The sequence below is a fragment of the Calidris pugnax genome, unplaced genomic scaffold (genome assembly GCF_001431845.1).
Source record: "Calidris pugnax isolate Ruff unplaced genomic scaffold, ASM143184v1 scaffold44, whole genome shotgun sequence".
In the NCBI taxonomy this organism is placed as follows: domain Eukaryota; kingdom Metazoa; phylum Chordata; class Aves; order Charadriiformes; family Scolopacidae; genus Calidris; species Calidris pugnax.
The window spans coordinates 13679280-13698411 of NW_015094506.1; the positions used below are offsets into that span (position 1 = coordinate 13679280).

Genomic DNA, 19132 nt, shown 5'->3' on the forward strand with positions numbered 1-19132 from the left:
TCCTGCAGGCAGCCCCAGACGATCTGTGTGAGCCTATTTTTGTGGATCCTCCCCAGGCCAGATGGAGATGATTTAGAAACCACATGCTGGTGGTGTTCTGTAACCACTCTCTGAGACCATACTGTCAGCCTCTGTCTGTGCAACTAGTAAATCCAATCTAAGGTACACTTGGGATCACATAGATACACCCTTCAGGTTGCCTGTTCTGACAGTCCAGCAGCTGTGAATGGATCTCCTTGTTCCTTTAGTGGTGATAAAGAGGGAGGTGAACTGTGCTATTAAGGGGACAATAAAGGAGGATTCTTCTCGCAGCCATCTGCAGATGGACTGTCTAGGTGTTCTGACTTGTAGCAGGGTTCAAAACTTTCATTTCAAAGTGAAATACAGCCATACCTAACTTTTAGACAGGTGTCCTCTGGGTTCCAAATCAATCGCTTCACAAACATAAACAAGGCTCAGAAGTCCAAGCACAGAAGGTAAAATAAAATCATCTATGAGTCATTGATCTCCACAGAAAGTTATAAAGTAAAGTTTGTTCAAATTAGATTTGAGAAATTTGGGGCTGTGTAGGAAGCATAAATGGTTTCTAGGGGCTGTACTTCACTGTACAACTGCATTTTGAGCAGACTTAAGCCTTGAGGGAATCACTTTATCATAGCAATCTTTTACAAGCCACAATGTTTTAAGAAAGTTGGGGTAAGTTCAACTAAAGTACACCCTGTCAATTATAAAGTCTTAACATTTTTTACATCAGAAGTTAGGAAAATAAAGATCTATTAGCAAATACCTGAAAAAACTGATTTGGACTGCTGGCAAAAAATGCAATGGCAGTGATTCCAAAACAATAGAGATGAAAATTCTTCCCTTATAATCAAGATACATCTCTCCCTAGAAAGATGTAACAGCATTAAAAATTATTTATACAAGCACAGGTATGCAGTAGTAAGTTCTCTTCTACTTTAAAATAATATCTAAATTACATCTTGCAGAGGGAGTTCCCTGTAAAAAAGTGGGTCCTGAAAGAGCGTTAGAAAAAGAAGTATTAGCAAAGAAAAATCCAATAAATTCAGTTAAAAAAGAACATAGAAAAAAAATTATCCATGCGACATTCATAAAACTGTAAAGTTATGCATAAGTGTAACTAGTCTTGTAGATCACGTAAATTATGAAAGTTTGGCAATTGATCTATAGCTCATGTTTTTGTGCTGCATTTCATAGTTCCTTGCTTTAAAAATATTGTGTGAATCATATCTCATAATCCCCTTTCTTTTAGCAGATTTTACAGCCTTATTATTGTCTATGTGGTTTCCTCTACCAGGCATACACGTGCAGATTGCTTTGGCTTTTGCCCACTACATGCCATTCTCTACAGTTAACAAGTGAACGTTTAACGCGATGGTCTCCATATGTCTATTTGTTTGCAATATGATTCTCCTTTAATGAAAAGGCAATAGAAGTCCTTTGTTGCATGCAGCTTAACATTCTCAGTCTTCACCATTCAAAACGTTAATTTAATATAAGCACAGCTCTGGAGGACAGCTTTGTGGTGAAAAGGTTTCTAACGTCAGATACTCAATTGTTGTTTGAATTGTTGTCTTCTGTACAGGGTATCTTACAATTGGGCTGTCCTCTGTGAAACGGAAAAAGGGAAACTACTTGCTGGAGACCATCAAGTCCATATTTGAACAGTCAAGTTATGAGGAACTCAAAGAAATTGCAGTGGTGGTGCAACTGGCAGATTTTGACTCAGCCTGGTGTGAGGGGATGGTCCAGGATATTTCACAGAAATTTGCACATCATATAATTGCAGGCAGATTAATAGTTATTCACGTCCCTGAGGAGTATTATCCTGTACTGGATGGCCTCAAGAGAAATTACAATGACCCAGAGGACCGTGTGAAGTTTCGATCTAAACAAAATGTAGATTATGCTTTCCTGCTTAACTTTTGTGCTAATCTTTCTGACTATTATGTTATGCTAGAAGATGATGTTCGCTGCTCGAAGAATTTTTTGACTGCTGTTAAGAAAGTAATTACCTCTCGAGAAGGATCCTACTGGGTGACTTTGGAATTCTCCAAACTGGGATACATTGGAAAGCTTTACCATTCCCATGACCTCCCACGCCTGGCCCATTTTTTGTTGATGTTCTATCAAGAAATGCCTTGTGATTGGCTGCTCATCCACTTTCGTGGGCTGTTAGCTCAAAAGGAAGTAATACGTTTTAAGCCATCTCTGTTCCAGCACATGGGATACTACTCATCTTATAAAGGGGCTGAAAACAAGCTAAAGGATGATGATTTTGAAGAGGAATCATTTGATATCCCTGACAACCCACCTGCAAACTTGCACACCAACATGAATGTATTCGAAAACTATGAGGCAAGCAAGGCTTACAGCAGCATTGATGAGTACTTCTGGGGCAAAGCTCCTTCTACGGGAGACTTCTATGGGATTGTATTTGAAAAGCCCATTAAAATCAGTAAAATTAAAGTTGTCACTGGAACTGAAGACCGGCAAAATGATATTTTGCAGCACGGGGCCCTGGAAGTAGGAGAAAAGATTGTAGGGAGTAAAAAAGGGAGACAATGTACTACTTACTTGAGACTAGGGGAATTCAAAAATGGGAATTTTGAAATAACAGATTTAGAGCACAAAGTTCTGTTTGATATTAACTGCATGAGAATACTTGTTACCAAAAGTCAAAAAGAATGGCTGATCATTAGGAGTATTAGCGTCTGGACTTCTCAAACATCAGTTCAATAAATCAAAGCCACCTGAGAAGGTACAGAGTGCGTACAATCAGCTGGTTCCCAACTGGTGCCATTCCCCAGAAAAACTGACACCTCCAGCTCTTCACTGGAGACACAGAAAATGTGGGGAAATCACAAAACAAGAAAAGCAATTTATTTTTTACTATTTTGGCCAGGCAATATACAAACACTTATTTGTTGAAAATTTTGAATTTTATAAGAAATGCAAAGTTCTCAAACCTCTTTTGAGATCTTGAACCCCTTTTTTATTATCCTTTCTCTGTAAGAGAGATCTTCTGGACTAAACAGAACAAAACAACCTATAATTACCAAAAGTTGTAAGGCTGTGACCAGTATGTTGTGAAAAGAAATTGGATTGCACCTGATGCACATATAAATTTAAAATGTTATGGTAGTATGCGTTTGTACAATAGTTGGTGATGTGTTTCTTTTAAAGTCAGTTGTGACAAGGAAATCCGTCCTGAACCTGGCAGTTTCATTCTGAGGACTGCAAGAAAATAGTGTGGCTAATCATTGCAACATCTTTTCAAAAGGGAATGTATGTAAAATTATAAATCTGACATGACAACTATGTAAAAAATAGATAATTGTATCTGCTATTCTGTCTCAACAAATATCCTTTGTTCTTTTTCCTGGGTCCTTTCACTGAAATGAGCACTACTTGGATTCTATATTACTTAGGGGACCAATTTTCTCTCCTTATTCGAACAAAATGCCTCACAGTAAGCAAGCATTCTGCTTGAGTACAGATGTCACTATCAAAACCAAGCACCTCAAGGGCAACACTGTTCTCTTAGACAGGCATCTTAACAGATTTCAGCTTGAACATTTTCTGTTCCCTCACAATATGCAGAACTCCCCGTGAGAAATGTGCACATAGCTGAATACTGCAGCGTGCTTTCCAAGGACTGTTATGCCTTCCACATCTACATATCCAGTCACTGTATTATACAAACATAAAGTGTGTCGGGTTAGTCAACTGGAGGTGAATTTAATCACCAGATTTTCCTGGATGATCTCTAGCCAATACAGCAGGTGCAAAACGAAGAATCCTGATTCAATGAAAAATTAATATATTTCTAAATTAGGGGGTTTTTTCCTTCTGTTTTCTAATTCTGATCATGTTAGTTTTGTGGACATCTTCCCACTGCCTCTGATTATTCCCTGCAAGCTTCTTTTGCCTGGTTTTAACCAATAAGCAGAAAAGTTCCCTCAGTTCTCATGACTTCAGTGTCAGCTCTGCGCTTTTAGTGCATCACTCTGGGGGGCTATATAGCTACATGATTTATACTATATGCATACCTTTGGATTAGCAGAATCTAGAGGGGAGGGGTTCCTCTAAGAAATTCTCCAGACTCTCTCAGAAGACACACTAAGAAATCCATGAGTATCAAGTCTGACACAGATGAACACTGTATTGTCAATCTCATGAGTACTGTGGTTACCACCTAATTGCATGTATGGGGTTTAGTTAAATATGGAAGGCAAGGATTAAATTTCAAGAATGTCTGCACTGTCCAAGAGTGAACTAACTACTGTACTCAGAACATCCAAACCTGACATGGCTATTTCAGAAGGGTAAATTATTCAAAAATCTACACAGAACGGTGATGCAATTGCTTTTCCTGGTTCCTAAATCCTGATAAATTCAGGTCCAGGTTTGGCAAATACCCCAATACAGAGGCAAGGTACATTTTAAATAAATCTTCTGATACATGCTTCTACATAATTCAGAAAAGCATCCTCTTCTCAAAGAAAGTCTTTGATTCTTTGTTCCTTAATACACACCTAAATCTCTGTTCTTCATATACATATCTTCAATAAAATAGATTAAATAAAATAGATTTCAAACTGAAAAGGAAAATAATACCATTTTTTAAAAGGAAAAATATGTACTAATCTCAAATGGTTATACGTACTTATGAAGGACTTGCTTTTTAACAGTGATCTTCCATGGCTTTCAAACAATTACCTGATAATTAGTCATTAGTCAGCCCAATTTTTTATGAACTGTCATTCTTCTATTTTTCCTTTCCTTGATCATTAACAATTAGCGTGAAATAAACACAACAAAGTTAACGAGGAACATTACCTTTACTTTTTTTCAGAAATATTCAAACCAATCTTCTAAATTAGAATGGAAAATATATTCAATCTCAAGATTTAAAATGTTCTTTTAATCAAAATCATACAAAATGTGAATGTCTAGTATAAATTAAATGTTCTCAACGTATGCGTGAAGTAATTTAAATGGTATTTTTGAATTAGGAGCTGAACAAAATTGCTTTCTTTTTTTAAAACAACAGTAGTAATGAGTCTCATCTTGTATATCATGGCTTGGCAGGAGAATTCTCATCTGGATGTTACCAGCCTGAGAGGGTCAAACTCAGAAATACGGAGTGCTCTCACAGGAACCTTTCCTTGGGTGTCGATAAAAGTATGTGCTGGGAATGAGAGTCATGCACCAGTCTTTCTCTTGAATTTGAGCTGATTTGGAAAAATAATTAACAATACATTTATTCCAGGAGAGGCAAGAATGTGGTTCTGTTAGCTAGTGTTTTGAGCACTCATCTTAGTGCATGGGTCACAGCTGCTCCTTCACACAATACTCATTCACAAAACTTCACACATCCAACTCATTCACATGAAAAAGGTTGCCATATTTTTTAGGGGAAAAAAACAATCAATGATAACTGGGTTTCAGACAGATTTCAGAAAGACGTATTTGAAGAGATGTTTCTTTCTTCATGTGCTAAGAAAATTGGTTGTTCTCTGAAAGCGAAATATTTAATCAGACATGTATATGTTCAATTAACACTTCTCAAAGTTTGGATTTTCTTTTTTTCACTGATGTAGCGAAAGATTAGCAGTGTCACAAAGCTCCGTTCATTGGTGTATACAGTTGGTTCCATTGGTGTGTGTTTCCTGGGTTCATTTGTGGACTGAACATAAATATTGTCATACTGAAATGCCAAACCTGAAAATATTACACCGTGGTCTGCACACTGATGGATCTAATCTTCACTAACATATGTTTATTGTTCCTGCTGGCACATTTTCAGATTCCTCATTGTATAATGTCCCTGGGCCTTTTTTTTTCTTTTCTTAACTAAAAGACAGTTTGTCTTCTATCTTTCTTCACACAGTGTAATCCCTCTGACATAGGGAATTCTTGGGCAGTAAAATACTACTCACTGTGAATTAAAAGAAGAATGGAACCTTCAGTTTAGTGCAAAATAAACAAACCCAGAAGACAGTGATTTCCAGGCAAAAGAGTTTTAACATATTTGCTATATGATAAAGATAATTCACAAAGGTGTTATCTGAATGTGTGATATTTAGACCAATGTTCTAACACGATACTCTGTTTTAGTTTCTGCTCAGTATTATCTCATGTTAGGCACTAATTTTTTTGCTTTTATAAAGGGAAATTCAGAAGTTGTTCACTATCAAATTATTAAAAGTTAAATAAACAGCAAACTATAACATCTTAGAAAATTTCATTTTGGAAAACTATTAAAGGATAAAAAAAGCATGGTTAACCATCTTAAAAACTGCTTTCATTGTGAAGTGTTTCAGAAATTCTGATGGAAATGATAGTTCTTACTACTCTCATGTTAAATTTGCAGTTCTGTTAGATTTCAATAACTATTTGTCTCTCTCTACTGACTATGGTGGGAGACTCTGCAAGTAGTTTGGCCAGAACACTAATTTCCGGGATAATTGGAGATACAGGAGATCTGGGGTTTTTGCATGATTACATATAATATGTACAAATCTAGATAAAAATATTTGATGCATATAAACCTTTACAGATAATTTCCTGTCAGCAGCACCACTAGTCACAGCAGGGATATTCAGTATCTTCTCCATAAATACTATCTCTCAATTTCAATAAAAACAATATTTCCAGCTTTAAAATAAGGAACATGAAACCCCACCTTCAATCTAAAGCTTTATTTATTACGTTAGTTTAACAATTAAATTAAGTACAGAGAAAGATTAATTACAATAACATTGCCGTAATAGTAGTTGTTAAAGTGCCATAAAATTGAATTGGCATCTGGGTAGACACTAGCTTATTTTTCAGCCACATTTCTAGATATTTTTTCAACTGTCATACTACCTACTATAAATTCTCAAATAAAACTCCACTTTGTCCTGACAGTTGTAAAAAGGCTCTTAAAATTCCACATATAACTTGAAAGCACTTTAAATAGGGTTATATTGCTAATTGTACCCTTTGCCAGTCCTTTCCTGGGCTTATGTAAGAGTTTAATGAGGAAAGCTCAACATCAAAAGCTCATGCTCATTTCCTCCATTCAGCTGGTTAAATAGCTGCCTTCCCTCTTTCTTGCTGTCATTAACATTGGGTTTGCTTTTGCCAGTTCAGGAAAATTTGCATGGCAGTCATGGAAATCTCAGGCTGTGAATTCTGTCTCAAAGATACTTTGTTTGTACTTTATGAAATGTTCCCATTTCTTAACAGACACGTACCATTTTTAGAAAACCAGCACAAGCAGTGTTCAGTTTCTTGGGCTCTCCCTTGGTGTTATTAGGGTGGGTTTTCTTCCTAGATAACTGCATCAAGCACAGACATTTAAAAAGACATTACCAGGAAAAAAAACAACTGCTATGCAAAGGACTTACTTTTAATTTTTAAAACCAGGTTCAAAGGTTTCTTTGTGATCAGGCTTTATCTATGCCATGCAATTTAAGTAGAGGAAATGAAAATACCATGATGGCAAGAAAAGGTTAAATAAATATTATGTGTGTATATTTCTGTTGTATGATTGCACTTTAACTTATTGTTTAAAGATGGTTGTTTGTCAGAGTATCGTCATTGTATTAACCCTTTTACAGCAAAAGGGAGTCTCTGATGGCCCCTAGAACTGGTCTTTTTTACTGTCTCAATAAAAATAATAGATTCAGCTTTCAAAAGCATTGCCTTGGGCATGCACACTGATGTTGTACACAAAGAACAATATTGGCTGTCTGTCCAGCCTGCTGTACTGCAGCACTGGAATACTTATGTCTACCAGAGTGGGGGTGGAAATGTAACAAGGAGCAGTTACTATCCTTGCTACAGTACCTGTAATATTTTTGGAAATAAATGTAAGATATAAAAAGTCCCCTTGGCTTAATGCCCTTCTCTTTAACCATAGTACTATACAGTTTTCTTTTAAATGTAGATATGACATTTTCATTTGTTTAACTTGGGCCAAAAGTGCACATAACCCAGAGGAAAAAGCACACTTTAAAGGAAATTTTACAAGTAGTTGTTGTATATTTCGCTTTCTCAAATGTATGTTCACTTTGTTCTGGTAACCTGGATGTCAAGTTCTTGCTCAAACTGATGTTTAGAGCTGCAATTTAAAATGTTCTGGGTTTGTGGTTTTTTTCTTAGTATGCCATGTACTACTAGGAGCAGAGTTCTTAAGACCTAAGTTAAACCCTTCTGCCAACAGTTGCTGCTACTGGAAGTCCCTGGCTTTGTGCTGATGCCACTTGGGATATTTCAGCTCATATGCAACTTTACAGTCTATTCTGATGTCATGTTACACTTTCACCAATGCATGCAGGCATTCCCTCCCTTCCTCTTTAATTTCAATACCGAATAAATGAACTTCATGAATAAATACTGCCAAACCACTTTCACCTCCATTCAGGAAACTGGGACTGTTACTGTCATTTATTTCTCAGAATTACTTCCCCACTATATTTAAATGTCACATCTGCTGAAAAGACAATAAGCATGCTCTAATGAGACACCCTTTAAAGAGAGAAGTGCTAATTCCTTTTTTTACTGTATAACTCTAAGGGTTGACTGTGTCAAAATTACGCGCATACCTTTTTTACCTTTGTGAAAATCTCATAAAGCAAACTGGTTTTGTGAGTCACTCCTGCAAATGGTTCCTGGCAGCAGTCTGGTTTTGCATTTACAAAGTGAGCCAGGTTTCTCTCCTCCACAGAGCTGAATAGCATCTTTCAAGGAAGAAAAAAAAAGCCCGGAACAGGTCTCCTCCCTAGTGGTCATCTGCTACCTTTCAAAGACACAATTTCTTCCGTATGTTTCCTCCCTTCTCTCCCTCAGAATAGTATATTAAAATCAACATGTGGTCTCCCTTCTTCCTGATACCTGAGCTCGTTCCCATCTGCACACTCATATTTTTCTTTTGGAAAGAGGTAGTTTTAGTTTATGCAGAAACTCTTATATAAATGACACAACATAGCCAGCAAATTTTTTCAAAGGTCTATTTTATTTTTTTTTTAAGCATTCTAAATGCAATATATTCCCTCAAAGGAGATAAATGGTTGCTCAAGCATATTTTTGTTAACTGCTCCTCACACAAAACCAAACAAAAAGACAGGTAAGGCCTTTTAGGTAAGTAAGTGTGTGCACGTGTGCGTGTGTGAACAAAAAAGTTGCAAAAAACCACATCTATAGCTGCCTTATGCACCAAAGACTTTAAGCTCTCTGGCTAAGGAGAGGAACCATTTCTTGATCAAAGCAGTGTGTCAGAAATAATTTGGACATTAACTTTTCTACTGTTAATCACTCTTTCTTCTGATACTAAGCCAATTCCATAGAATATAAACTCTTGGGTAATATCTCTTGCCAAGCTGTTGCATGTATTTTGTAAACAGATGTTACTTTTCCTGAATGTTGGTTATAATTAATACATTTACCTTGACCATAAACTATTGATAAAACATTTTTCTTGTCTTGTTCTATTTGAAAACTTTATTTCTCTTTTAAACTGAGGAAATGCATTTGCTCTTTTCAATAGCTTTAATATAAACACACTAGAACAAGGGATTAGGAATCACATGTGTATTCTAGTATGAAACTGGATTCTACCATTGTACTAATAGCATATTTGAGAAAAAGTATTTAAATCATAAAAGTATACTTAAGCATTTATCTGTTCTAAAACACACTAGAGCAACTTTATTTCAGGCCTTTGTGAAAAAAAAATGCACAAGACCATCTTACTGGAAAAATACCTTTTCCCAAACTTTGATTTCTTCTGCCAGTAGCAAGGCAGTTCTTCAGTTCTGCTTCATGAAACCCAGTTCCATTGTATCACATATTTCTATCACCTCCACAAAATTAAGTCAAATTGCCAGGGATACATTTAGTTTGATGAACTTTTATCCTTTTATGCTTATTAAAGATTGAACAGCTATCTTCCACAGTCCTAAGAAGAATATATTGTAAATTTCTGGTCATTGTGTCTCCTTGTTTTGATAGTTAGTGGTTAGTAGTTGTTATTTATTTATTTATTTTCATAGAGAGAGATTTCCTGAGGAAAATGATTTCCTGAGGGTGGAGGGGGAAAAAGTGGTTGTATTTTTACTTCACCTGTTTCTGTCATCACCTTCTTCATATAGAGCTTTTGCTACTCCCTTGTTCACCGCAGGCACACACTCAGCGAAAAAAACAAATTAACAGAAAGGCATTGTAAGCAATAGTTTTCTAGTAGAGACAGGAGCACGAGAGAGCGAATTAGAAGCTGTCTTAGATATTTCAAGTTCAGTACAAAGAAAGCTAAAGAACATTTTCTCCTGATGTCCTGCCTTTTCACTGTGACATTTCTTCCATTTCATGTGCCTCTGTGGATATGTGATCTAAAGCTCATTGCAGTTAATGGGGACTTTTCTATTAACTTTGCACTACTTTGCTATGCCGCTTCAGCTATAAATCTCCTGTCATGTAAGCCAGCTTGCTTTCTGGTCAAACTACACCGTGCTGTGTAGATATACCCCCTAGCTGCTTCTGTGGTTTTAAACCTGGGATAAATTACTAACCCAGCAACTATTTATGCAGATGTTTACATTAGAGAGGTGTCTTCTGCTGAGATTGGGTACTGAAGCCAAACTTAGCATGCTACAGCACCTCAAGGACTCCTTGGGTGTGTGTTATAGAACCATAGGCCTCCAACTCACATCCAGCAGACACAGCTATCGTGGTTTAAAACCTTACCACTCACTAGCTTCGGTTGTAACCCCCTTTCCTCGCTTTGCTTAAAATTACAGCCCCAACAATGGAGCTGGTGGAGTGGAAGAGCTCAGCAAAGCCACTGCTCAGTGCAACGTCTTTGTGCAAACCTACTTCCATCGGTATTTTAAACATGGCGACAGGCTGGGGACCTGGCGCACCAGTGGCATTGCCCCACACTGCCTTTTGCTCCTGCCCCACCAGGCAGGAGGGACTGGCAGGGAACTGGCTGCACAAAGCCTTCAGCTGGCCCTTAAAACACACTTCTTTTTAACATTTCCTTCCCCAAAACAAAACAAGCCTTCTTGCCATTATGTGTGGAGCTATCACATTTTAGTGCAGTAAGTTTTGGAATAGCAAAGTAATAAAGATATGAAGGAAAGAAAAGAGAAAAAAAAAAAAAAAGAAGAGTTTCCCAAATTTGCCATTAACAATAGGTCAGATTCGGTAACAAGTTATAAGACTTTTTTTTTAATTAAATTTAGATTTCTGTGGGTTTTTCTCCACCAAGTTTATTAGTTGCAGAGGCAACTAAAACTGAAAAACAACAGCAAACCTTTCCCACCCTTACTTCCCAGTTTTCGTAGATTTAGAACTTTTTAATATTTACCCACATGGAAACATCTACCATCTGGTGAGCATACTTTGGTCAGACACTCTGCTCCCAGTAGTCAGGATGTCTTGGAAAAATTCCTAGTTCTTAAAAAAATCCCAAACAAATCTTCGTCTGTGCCAGTTTAGTTTGTGGGCCAGATGCTTATCTGAATTACCCTGGTGCAAATAACTGCTTCCAATACTAGTTGAAAAACAAAAGCTATACCTGCTTTTATTCCTTATTTTCTTCAATTTAATGCTATAATTAAATAGATTGAGATGATTAAAATAGCCTCAAAAGCCTTTTAAGGGGAACGGAATCTTTAGTTTAACTCAGAATTAGAAACCAGAGACTTGTATTCCCTTCTTTCTCACAAAAGCAAGTGCTAAATCAGATTTCCCAAGAATTTGAACCTTTGAATCTCAGGAACCTCTTTCCTCCTTCTTCCTTATCTGAGTATGAGCTATAGAAAAGCATCTGTCTTTCAAAACAGTGTTTATCTCAAAGGATACAATTCATAATTTTATAAATATGGTGGACATCTCCTTGGACTCTTCTAAGAGCTTCTTCTGCTTGTCCTACACTTCTAAAATGCTGCATTCAGTAGTTTAACTGCATTCACTGTACTTGTGTTAATAGATGCAGTTTTCATGTTTCGGTCTCTAATGACATAAAATTCATGATCAGGAATTATTTCTGTTCTGCCTGTTTGCTTCAGTTCATGAAGTTTTCACACAAAAATGAGACGCAGAAAAAAACAATTAGAAAAAATGTTTATAGCCTTCAGGAGAATTGTTCATTTTTTATCCCTTTTGTTGGAAAACAGATCTCTTCTCCCATATGGCACCTCAGAACAGAGTTTTTTGGCACTCAGACTGCTATTTGCAACATACTCCTAAGTGCTAATGCACCTTTTTTTTTTTAACCCTCAGCTGCTTTTTTTAGTTTTCTGTTGTGTCTAAGCAATTGCTAACTGTTACTAACCCGAGGTGTTTTTTGTGGTTTTTTTTTTCTTTTTCAGCTGTACTGGAATCCAGATGAGGACGTGCTAACAGCTTCTCTTTGGAGATTGGTTTTGTTTTTTTTTTTCTCTTTTTTTATCAGAATGGGAACTATTTGTAAGAAATAATTCACCTGGTAAATTGAGCTTGTATTTTCTTTTTTTACTACTACAAAAGAAAAGATACAGAAAGAAGGGGGGCTAATTTGCCAGCGCACTGTTACGGAAGGGTATTTTTCCTTTGGAATGCCCTGCTATGCTTTGGTAGTGAGCATGTAGTATGGCACACTGGATCACGTCTAAACAGGCAAAGTAGAGAAATTTCTTTAGCTTAAACTATTCCTCAAGCCTGAAGGTGCAATTTCCCTGCTGTTGAAGAGGAATCAGACATGAGAATGGGACAGTCACTAACTAAGCAAAGGATGATTCAGGTGTTTCTAGTGCTCCCACAATATTCAATTATTTAAAATATATCAAACTTAATCCAAAAACCACTGAAATTGAAAGGACTGTATGCCTTCATTTCAACAGGTCTTTGATCACACCCTAATTTGGAAATTTTCTCTAATTTTTAAACTAGTCTGAGTGATGGAATTAAAAAGTCTTGTACAGTTTTCTAATGTAATTTCCTCAATCACTTATTTTTTTTTAAGATTGGAAAGGACATTTGGAAATGAATAGTTTTGTAAAATAACTCAAATTTTCTGTTTGCAAGATGAACAGGACCTTTCAGCTTTAAAATAATGATATCAGAAAAACACTGTTATAGGACAGGAGAGAGATTGTAAGGCTGGAAGGAATAAAACTACATCAATCCTTTCCATTTCATAGAGGGCTGAACACGAAAGTTATGACCTTTAGTAAAGCAATTTGAAAAAAAATTACAAAGGTGGAAAAAATGCTTCTAGTGCAGCCAGGCCCTTTGGGAGGCAAGTAGAGACTGAGAGATGCCAGACAGCTATAGCATAGATCAATATCAGATGGATTCAGGAAGGCAGGAGACAATACAGAAAATAAAGATGATAAATGTAAACCAGTAAGATTTACACTCACATGAATAATTTTCCCTGAGCTGTCACTTAAAGACGCCAACGATTCAGACAAAATTATATTTATTGTTTTTTCTTTTTTGTTGGGGTTTTTTTTTTTTTTTGGGGGTTTTTTTTTTTTTTTGGGGGTTTTTTTTTTTTTTTGGGGGTTTTTTTTTTTTTTTGGGGGTTTTTTTTTTTTTTTGGGGGTTTTTTTTTTTTTTTGGGGGTTTTTTTTTTTTTTTGGGGGTTTTTTTTTTTTTTTGGGGGTTTTTTTTTTTTTTTGGGGGTTTTTTTTTTTTTTTGGGGGTTTTTTTTTTTTTTAGTGCTAGAATAGCAAATAGTGAAGTCTAAAGGGACCTATGAAGCTAGGTTTGGAGACACCAGATCTCTACTGTTACACACAGGTTTTCAGTGTGAAGACTGGGTTCTGAGCTATGTGCATCTTGAACCATCTAAAACTGAGTTCAGTTCAGAAGATATTTTGAAATGAACCCCATCTATACGGGTATTATCAGATTACTCAATTTATTTGATTTCACAGTCTCGTTTTTTTTCATTAAGAATTTTTTTTTTAATTTCTGTTTTAGAGTAGTGTAGAAATATCAGAGATGTGGTATTCAAAATATCTCACATTTGAAATTCTGCTTGTTTTAAATTAAAAGTTATGAACATGAAAGAGAAGAAAGTGGAAAAAGAGAAGAAAAATAACCTAACCTTTCAGCATTTTCAAATGCATTTAACTTCATTCTGGTCAATAAATGGGAAAAGTTTGTAATTGTTCTCGGGCAGGATTCATCTTCATGAGAAGATATTCAGTGCCATTTTAGATATTATTTGGTATTGGAGACATCTGAAATCCAGGGCTGATCAATAGGTTAGGAGATGTTAGGTAATGAACAACCTTCAGAACTGTCAGCTGGTGGCCAAATAGAACTACTATCCTTTGTGATAAAAAACAGCAATAAAACTCAGTATTAGAGCAATCTAAGGCTGATACATCTTGTTTAAGATAACCAGTATAGGAACATCTGTAGTCAGTAGAGAGAGATCCTGTCTCCAGAGAGCTATTAATTGCATGCTAGGTTAAGTGCCAAAGAGATGGTAACCTCTTGGAGTATTTCTCTTTTAAGAGGCTGTAATGTGACCTGGATAACTAGCTTAGACAAGACTTCCAATGTTGAGTGGACTGATTGAGTGATATATATCCTATGGATTTGTCCATTAGTTCAATTTCCCCACACACATTCACCCCAAAGACTACTCAAACCAATATTTTAAATTGAAGATGCTTGCCTCTACACTTTTTTCCAAAAAAAAAAGAGTAATTCTTACTGCCAGTTCGCTGTTTTACTAATTTCAATTCATTGTACAAAAACTTGAGGATTGGTTTGAAAGGCTGTCCTTTCTACTATAACATTTTGTGTCTGGGTTTTATTTCACAGACACTGATGTTTTACCCTAATCGTTTCAATGTGTATATCTGCAAGGAACAGTACATTGACTAATTAGTGTTCTATGTTATCAAACTCACTTTTCTTTATAACTTCCTTCTGTGTTCTAAGAATTGTCTAAAATATTAAAGAAGCTTGTCTCAGTATAAAAAAAAGAAGAAGTTTTAATGTTCTCACAAATTAGGGATAAAGTTTTTAAACATCTTTTAGCTTTATTGAGTTAATCATATTCACCAGTAGTACAATCTGTGGGTCAGAGGTTTACGTATTTAGTGTGAATATCAAGTTACTGAATGCATAAAAGCTTGATTCCAAGATGGTTAAAGCTTCCTATTGTGGAAAACGACAGTGGCTAATTCCAGTAATAAGAGTCTGTCAATAACAGCACCTGACCCTTTGCCCTTTCACAGTTCACATACAACTGCCTTGCCCAAACTCTTATTAGCGTTACCCAGTGCTCTTTACAGATCATGTGCTGGAGTCTGCTGTGGCTAACAGACAGGGAAAATATTCACAATTTTGAGCTAATGTTCAGCTTTCCAGCTTTTTTTTCCCCTTGTTTGTTATTTGGAATAAGGGTACCACCTAGTGGCCATAAGCTTTTTTGTGAAATTGATCTGAAAAACACCCTCTTTTACTTCTGTTCAGTGCCTCTTATTCTTTCCCTATTGATTAAAAAAAAACCTCTTTCATACCTTGCCCATCATTTCATACCATTCTGGGCATATTGATTCGAAAAATATTCTTGTTGCTTTAAACATATGTATCAATAAATGCCAAAGAAATTAGACAAATATTATGCAGGAGGCCAACTGTTCTTGCTTTAGAGTATAGTTTTATTGATTCAGGTAAGCATTCCTATATGAATGAACAGCTTGATTTCTCCAGTATTAGGCAGGAATTGTCAACAGAATCGCATGCTTTGCCAAATAGAAATGTGAAACAGTGCTCTTACCTTTCCCTCCTTTAAGGACTCATGGAACAAAAAAGTCTTCCTGCTCATGCTTTTCATCTCAGGTATCTGACCCTATCCCACACACTTTCTACCACTGCAGCAGCAGTAGGGCATGCCCAAACTCCTCTTCTTCGACCTTCATTTCCCACCAGTGTGTGAAGCAGAGTGTGTGTGAAGCAGAGAAGAGGGAAGGAAGAAGAGGAGCTTAATTTAGGAGTAGCAAGGGTCCACAGAGAGACTATAAAGTCCGATAAGTGCCAGAAGGAGCATGCCTCGGTTGGGTTAGGAGGAATTCAGCAATTGCTCTTCTCTTTCATCACACTACTGACTCCTTAAGCAGTCAACTACATGATCCTTTCCAGCCTCACTTCTAAGGTTAAATTTCTGCAAGTTTCCATTTATGTGTCTTTGGCCTTCCCACCCAGTAAAAATAAGCCCAATAGGCCCTGCAGCCACTACTTTCATATCCAAAAGCCCAGCCGCCCTTCCTTGTCACCAGTCTACTGACACAATTCTCCTGGACTCACTCCAAATTCTCACCTCCACAGCTGATTTTTCCTACGTCATGCCCTCCGTTCTTCCCAGACCCCTGCCATTTCTCACAAAATTGAAATTACCTGTGCGTAAAACCTGGAATCAGCTCTGATTTGAGCCTGCAACATTTCATACAGTAAATATGAAAAGCATTTAATTTAAGGAAAAGAAAATCAAGAGGTATTTTAAATTACATTTATAAAGTATTTTACAGAGAAGAATTACTGGATACTAAGGATGATGTTTAACCTGGTGGAGAAAAGCATAATAAACAAGTAGCTACGAATTAACACTTGAAAAATTCTGACTTGCACTGTTTATTTCTAATTTTCATCAGTTAGGATGATTTGTCGTTGGAAAAGATGATCAAAGGTGGGAGTGAGACTATTTGTCTTTTTGAAGTCTTCAAGTGGGGACTGGAAAATTAGCTTCAGCCTTGATTATATTACTCTGTCTCCCTTGTAGACGAAAGTGCAATCAATGATTCAGCGGTTCATTCTCCACATATTAATTATGATTCTCTGAACTCTATCCTCTGACAAAAAATGTCTGAGTGCCCATTTAGACATCTGGACTGTAAATCTCAGACCATTGCCTACTATAAGTCTAAAAAGCAAAAAATACATTGAGAAGTGTAAAGTAGATGGGAACTTAACATCAACTTTTGTGCACTGCCACTGAAACATATCAGGTAGGACCTGTTTGGCTAAACATGAGGTTCAGTTCAGGCTGCCATACTTGCAGGCAGGACCTATGGGATTGGCTTCAGAAGACAGAAAAGACTGTGGCTATTCAGACCAGGCAGCAGATAGTTAAAAGATATTACACTAACTAGCAAAATAAATTTTCATAACTTTTACTCAAGTTACTCATCTAACTGGAAAGTCCAGAATTTGGGTTGGAGTGGTGGTGTTTGTACAGGTTTTTTTCAATAAAATTGGTAGACTGCTAAGTGTGTTTTGCGTTTTCTAGTTTTGTCACCTTAAGCAGGGGAAAACTGAGCCTTTGGCAAAAAATACGACAAATAAAATTGCCTTATTTGCAGTGAAAAAGGAGACTGCGAACTAATCCTGTACTTCCTGCAGGCAAAGAACAGAATAGAAGATTTAATATTTTTTCTCAAATAAATTTTTATTGCACTGAAGGTTGTGTATGAAACTGCTTTCAGTGCTATATGTAGTCCAGATGCTTTGGAGAGCTTCAGTCGTATCATAGCAGCTCATATGTTGCTGAGGTTTAGTTTTGTGACCAAAACAATGCTGATAATGGACTGATGTTATAGCTATTGCTGAACAGTGTCTGCACAGCATCACCAAGCCTTCTCTCTCTCTCACTCTGCCCCCCTGCTGAACATATTGGGGGTGCACTATAGGTAGAGAGGGAACACAACCAGAAAGATGACCCAAAATAAGCAAAGAGATATACCATATAGCCTCATGGTCAGTAATCAAAAGGGAAAAGAGGGGCTTTAACTGTCTTTTAATCGGGAACTGGCTGGGAATTGGCCTATCTGTGGGAGGTGGTGTGCGATTGCACCACTTGTTTTGTTTTCTTTCTCTCTTCTTCCACTTATTAAACTTTTTTAAATTATGATTTCACCCCCCCCAGGTTTTCTTGGTTTTACCCTTCCTTTCCTCTTCCACTATCCCACTGCAGGGGAGAATGAGTGAGTGGCTGTGGGGTGCTTAGCTGCCTACTGGCATTACACCACAACCCATGGAGAGAAGTGAAAAAGCCATACAATAGCTTTAAAAGTATTGCGGGCCATACACAGAGTCTAATAGAATCTCTTTTTGGAAGAAAGCAATTTTCTGAACAATCAACTGCTCAGTGGTACAACAGAACTTTAAGCAATGGAGCAATGTGATATAGCCATGTCACCTTGGTTTTAAAAAGGAAACAGAAGGGCTCATTAAAAAAAAAAGTCAAAAAAACCCCCCGTTAAAAGTGGATAATAATGATGCTGGTTTTCACTCTCTAAATAGTAGCATATTTATAGATTGAAAATGAAAATCCACCCTGTTAAAAAATATCCCAAAAAGATTAACATTATGACATGATTAACTCATTGCCATGTGATTAAAAAGAAATGACCAGCTGCTTTACAAAACTGGCAATATTTGGCATAACAAAGCTGTTCAATATTATTGTAAGTGTGATAGGTGGATTCCTTGCTTTCATAAATACCTGTGGTATTTAAGTGGTACAATCTTCTGAATAACTGTAGCTGCACTTTCCACTGGATGTAGGTTTCCCATTTTCTCTTTAGCAGTATAGCTTAAACCCAGTCCTCTGTTCCCAGTGGAATTGGAGCCCTTGTCCCACATGCTTAAGTGCACTATGAAAAGTATACCTGGTTTATATAGTACAATTTAATTATTCTAGGCTTTTGCTTCAAAAAAAGAATAGTTTTAATCTATATGAGATAATGATTTTACAGAAACATGGGCCTAATTTTTTAGAAGTTAAATCTGAACCATTCCAGATTTTGGTGGGTAGGAGGAGATCCAAAATCTGAGCTTGGATATTGGACCAAATTTAAGAGCTAGACCTATTCTTTCAAAGGGGTGCAGCCAGAAACAATGAATTTTGAACCGTGGCCACGTGTGCTAGGTACGGATGCGACTTGTGTCATCCTTAGCATAGCCTCTTAAAAATCACAAGCAAAAGAAACAAATCCTATCCCACCTTGTGTATGTGGCAGCCTTTCTGAACACATGCCATGTTCAACACTTTTCTTATGCCACTCTCAAGATCTCTTCCTCCCTGGCACACTGGGAGGGGAACAGCAAC

General features: G+C 36.8%; 1 protein-coding gene across 1 annotated transcript in view; it reads left to right on the plus strand.

Annotated features, from left to right (window-relative positions):
- MGAT4C (MGAT4 family member C) overlaps positions 1-9394 on the plus strand; it is a 192409-nt gene extending 183015 nt beyond the window's left edge. Inside the window, exon 5 of the mRNA XM_014963309.1 lies at positions 1607-9394. Within this exon, the coding sequence (XP_014818795.1) occupies positions 1607-2763 (1157 nt within the window). The 3' untranslated portion in view covers positions 2764-9394. The remainder of the gene's footprint in view (positions 1-1606) is intronic.
- The last annotated feature ends 9738 nt before the right edge of the window (positions 9395-19132 follow it).